The sequence below is a fragment of the Aegilops tauschii genome, chromosome 1 (assembly GCF_002575655.3).
Source record: "Aegilops tauschii subsp. strangulata cultivar AL8/78 chromosome 1, Aet v6.0, whole genome shotgun sequence".
Taxonomy (NCBI): Eukaryota; Viridiplantae; Streptophyta; class Magnoliopsida; order Poales; family Poaceae; genus Aegilops; species Aegilops tauschii.
In genome coordinates this window covers 73,466,500-73,471,830 of record NC_053035.3, presented here as the reverse complement: position 1 = coordinate 73,471,830, position 5,331 = coordinate 73,466,500, and the positions used below count along the sequence as shown (strand labels likewise).

The 5,331-nt window shown below is 49.0% G+C and overlaps 1 protein-coding gene across 1 annotated transcript; it reads right to left on the bottom strand.

The window, feature by feature from the left end:
- Window positions 1–806: 806 nt before the first annotated feature.
- On the bottom strand, window positions 807–2,174 carry LOC109739014 (chitinase 10). The gene is made up of 2 exons (XM_020298095.3): window positions 1,480–2,174; window positions 807–1,374 (listed from the first exon to the last, which is right to left on the bottom strand). Exons 1-2 carry the CDS (start codon window positions 2,157–2,159, stop codon window positions 1,002–1,004), a joined length of 1,053 nt encoding a protein of 350 aa, XP_020153684.3. The 5' UTR covers window positions 2,160–2,174; the 3' UTR covers window positions 807–1,001.
- Window positions 2,175–5,331: the final 3,157 nt, after the last annotated feature.

Sequence of the window (5,331 nt, the reverse complement as noted above, 5' to 3'; positions counted from 1 at the left end):
CTCATCATCCTTCAACACGTTATAGCAATGGGGCAAGGTAAAGACCCTTCCTTTCTTGATCTTCCCCTTCTTGGTTGTCCTCTCCTCTTCTTTGAACAAGTTTGCGCAATGTTGTACTACATGAAAACAAAGCAAGTTAGCACCAACAACAAGTATGATGAACATGTATGATGAACATGTATGAAATGCCACTTACTCTATCGTCCTCGCCTTCGAGGTGCCGGAGCCGTCCGCCGCCTTGTTTTTCTTCGCCGATGTCTTGCCCTTCTTTGGCCGCGCCGCATTGGGGAGCTTTGAGGAGGGGGCGGCGGCTCGGGCCGGCGCCGGCGCGACGCCACCCGCCGCCGAGGTCATCCGCGGCGGCATGAAGAGGCCGCGCGCGAGGCCGATGGTCGGAGGAGCTCCGGCGGAGGCAAGGCCAACGCCACCCGGGCTAGGGTTTGCGGCGGCGGTAGTGGAGGGGTCGCGGCTATAGGATGGGGTGAGCGGGGTGCCGGCGCGTGCGTCCATGGGGTGCAGTTCGCCAACGCCGGGGCATAGGAGGCGGAGAAGAGAGAGTGCAGCGCGAGCGCTTGAGTGTGCCGCGCGCGGAAGCGGACGCCCCAAATACACCGCGCGAGATAGCGAATCCGACCGCGCGCCCAACTCCTTATACCGCGCGCGCGGTTATTGCGCGCCCGCTGGAGCCACCCGCCGGGTTGCGCGCGCGCTAAACTGGCTAAGTTTGCGGCGCGGCACTTGTTTAGCGCGCCTATTGGAGATGCTCTTATGAATAGCAAATGCGGAGGAAAAAAAATCATGCCATATAGACGGGGAAAAGATTTCGAGTAAAAATGTTTTCCCGATACATAGCATTCCTACAATTAGCTAGAGGCCAGAAGGTTTCGTCCATAAGATTTGCATAGGCAACATAAGAAGTTCAACATTGGTAAAATAGACCGAGGCATGCGTGTCTAGCACTCTAGTTTGATTAGCAGTGCCCAAACTGATCAGTGTATCGGTTACGAGTAGGGCATCTGTTGAGCGCAGTCCAAGTTGTCCCCGAGGTCCTTGACGTCGAGGATCTCGCAGTACCGGCGGTAGTACCCGATCCTATCCTCCACCCTCGGATCGTCAGGGCGGTTGCACTCGAGCCCGCCGTTGATGATGTTGGTGGTGAGCCCGAACCCCGCCGTCCGGTTCGCCTGCTTGTCGGCCTCGGTGGGCACGTACCGCCCCAGCATCACGTCGTGGCACGACGGCTTGGGCTCCTGCGGCGTCATCCAGAACCACAGCGCCGCCTTGAACGCCAATACCGGATCGCTCGCCACGAGCTCCGGCTCCTGAAGCCCGTCGAAGCACAGCGCCTCCCCGGCCGGCCCGTAGTTGTAGTTCCTGACAAACAAATAGACTTTGAGATATGTGGCGTGCAGATGTACTGGCCGGCTCGTCGCCGAACACCGGAACCAGGAATGGTGAGATTCTTTGTGGAATGCTCACCAGGAGAGTTGCATGGGTCCGCGGCCGTGGTATGACTTGCCGTCGACGCAGCGCCACTCCTTGTTGTCGGCGTCGCAGTAGTTGCTGGACGCGTTGATCTCTTCCTTGAAGCAGAGGCCCCACGAGTAGGGCCCGTCGGGCGCCGTCGCCCACCCGCCGGTGGTCTCATGGGAGATCTGCGCCAGGAAGGCGGCGACCTCGCGCTTGCGCGTGTCCGCGTCGACGTGGTGGGCGCCGCTGCCGAACTCCGGGAACCACTCCGCCGCCCTGACGAAGGAGGAGTAGGTGTAGAATCCCTTGGCGGGGCAGGCGGTGTCGTCCTTGTGCAGGAACATGCTCGAGAACATCGCCTCCGTCACGATCGACGAGATGCCGTAGCGGCGGCCGTAGCGGCCGCGGAAGACGTGGCGCGGCCAGGGCCACTGCCACGAACACGCTTCCGCGACGCCGACGTTCAAGATGAGGGTAGCGGCGGCCAGGGACAAGGCCAGCAGGACGGGAGGAAGAAACAAGCGCGCCATCGTCGTGGGAAGGGCTGCATCTGAGCAGTGGGAAGCCTGAGCATATGTAGAGGATGCATATGCGACGCGGTGGTAATCTGAGAACGTGGCACGTGCGGGGAGGTAGAGGCGTAGCGGCCGGACAGAGAACACGGCGACCAGGGCGGCGGCTACTGGCATGGGTTTTTTAGACGAGGCATCTGCATGCGGTGATGGGGTTTGACTTGATCTGGTGACAATAATTGTTCTGGCCCTCGGAAAATGAGCTAGGTCAATGGTTTCCTCGCTTAGTGGGTCAACGAAGCGGAGGCATAGAAACATTTTGGCGTCGGAGATGCTCCATGTTAGCTCAAGATGCCATCTTTTTTCTTGGGACCCTGATAATGCCCAAACGTTCTGTCTGGGGAGGAGCGTGCTTTTCCCTTTACCATTGTGCTTCTCACACGAAGCACTGCTTTCCGATTTTTTTTTTAAACAAATAAATTTTTTTAAGGCCAAAACCTAAGGAAAACTAGTGAAAACGGAAAGCTGAAAAAAAAATCAAAGAAAACCTGAAAACGTGTACAAAAGGAAAAAAAATGAAATCCCAAAGGTGCGCCTGGGTGGTGCGGTACGGTTAGGTTGTTAGTGACATGCCAGTCATACCGTTGTAGCAGAGGCGATACATAAAGTCCTAGCCGTTCTAAAAAAGGCTAGCCACACAAAACTATTATTTTTTCTAAAATACTTGACGTCTCGTATTTAATATACGGTGTGAGTTATAGAAATAAAGACTAGCAAATGTTCACTTATTTAGGAAAAGGATGTTGTCATGTGATTAGAAACATTTTATATCTATACCTAATAATAAAGGAAAGAAGATTTCATATAGTTCATCAAGGAAGGGCGATTTCATAGTTCTCCATACATTTATTAGTCTTTTTAAGAAACCATGCATCTATTTATATTAGTCGTTGTTCACGCGTCTCGTAGCACCGACCAGGCCTCCAGCGGCGCAGCTACTCATTCGCATGGGAAAATTGAGGACATGGGCCTCAAGCAACGAACCTGAGACCAACTGATTGTTTCAAGTTTCTAAAAAATACTGATTGTTTGAACCCCTTAAAAAATGATTGTTTGATGTGGTTAAAAAGTAAATGTGAAAGTTGGACTCGAACCAGAGAAAAACTGATAGTTTGTATCATGCGCTAGCCACGACACCAAGGCAAACATTCTGATATCCAGAAATAAGAGATGAAAATTCCTACATGGCTCCTTAGAGATCAGCGACTCTCGGCCGTCGGATCGGTTTGTTTGATGCGATTCTGAGCGTCGGATCAAGATCTGGAGGAAGCTGGGCCATTGGATCTGAGATGATCACTGTTGGAATGAATAGTAACTGCTTCTAATGCCTCTACGCGCTACATGTTTACTCCATTTATTCGATCGGGCCTCGCTGACGTGTGGGTCCCGTCGCGGGTGGGCCGCACTGTCAGCGACCGTGGCTGTGGCTCCGACGCGTTCGTCCCGTCGCGTGCACCGGCGGTAAAATATCTCATGCCACCGCACGTTATATCCTGCCCCCGCCGAGGGTCACTACAAGAAATATGTCAACTTGTGACCCTCACTATTGGCCGCTGAAAGGTCATAGTTTTTCATTTGCGACCTTTTTGTGACCAAAAACAAAAGGTCAAAAGCTGGCAGTCGTAAACTGAAATTAACGACCTTCTCACAGAAGGTCGTTGAACCCATGACCTTTTGTTTTGGTCACTGGCTGTCTGCCCAGGCCACGTCGGATCCGACGTGGCAATCTGATGTGGCAAAATTGCGACCAATTGAAAAGGTCACTGATAAAATTCAGCCCGGTCCGATTCGGTGTTTTACATGGGCCGAGCCCAACAATTCAGCCTATTTGTGTTTTTTTCATGGTCAACTAAATGGGCCAAGCCAAATTTTACGGCCTTTTTCCTTTCTGGGCCCTTTCTTTTTCTAGTAAATTTCTTTTTTTGTTGGCCTTTTCATTTTGTTTTTGCTGGCCTTTTCATTTTGTTTTTTATAACTTTTGGCAGAATTATTATTATTTTCGCTATTTTAAATAAAATAAACAATTCCACAACAACATCATCAGTTAGGCTGTAGCCTTTTTCCTTTTTAGGTGCAGTACAACTTTAAGCATAGAAAATTGGAAAACAGATATTTAACCAATATATATTGTTGAGAAATTTTCATAATTTTGCTGTCAAAGCAGGATGTACACAGGAATACAAGTTTGTTGTCAAAGCAGCATTTCAAAAGTACATCTTCACATGATCCCAGCAACGAAAAAACATCATACATATTTTTTTTTACAATATGCCATATGGCTCAGATCACATAACACATGACATCCAGGTTCAAATGATCCCAACAACGAAAAAACATCACCAGCACAGTATACTACCTGCACATTCAAAGAGAACAAACTATATGTCAAAAGAGAACTGAGGAGAAAATATCCACTAAAAGAAAGCAGATAGTATACTCAGTAATTACTACAGATTTGCTCACTGGGTACACACAAAATAGAAGGGGGACGGGTGAGGCAATGCAGCAGGGAGAAACAGTGAAGATAGTTCTTGAATTTCAGTGAAGATAGTTCACCTTCTATGTGTACGGTAGATATGACACCAACACCAGTAGGTCAGAAGATAATACACCAAATGTGCATGAAAGACAATACAGTAAACACCATCTTGTTTATAGTAAGTGGCATGTCTCTAGCACATCATCTCATTTAAAGAATGCATCCAGGCAAGAAATGGACAGCTGGTCTAATTTTCTCACACTTGGCATTTTCACAGTTAACACCATCATGTACAACAGCAAGCTGCTCCAGGCTGGCCAATTGACTGATACTACTGGATAAGCAAAGCAAACTACTACCAAAACAAGAACCAGACATCGCAAGCAAAGTACCAGCATTTTACTCATAGCAAAGCAAACTACTACCAAAACAAGAATCCACAAGCAAAACCATCTCGCGGCACCACCAGTTTGAACGAACAGACAGGCGGATGGGGGACGGAGCGAAAACAAGACGCTTACCAGGAGACCTGCTTGACAGAGCCCTTTGCCCTGCATATGAAAAAGAGAACAACAATGAGGCCGCATTACAAACGCTCTGTTGTCAACTCTGCTATTGTAATCATATTACAAACAGGATCATATTACAAACGCTATGTTGTTAACAGGATCATAAGCATGTGTATGAGTAAAATCAAAGAGGATAAGAAGATATGTTTAGTTACAGTCTTACAATTGATGCTTTGTAACTACAGATAACTAAAAATGAGTACAGTAGATGTACAGAATTTGTATGCTCCATTTGTAACTA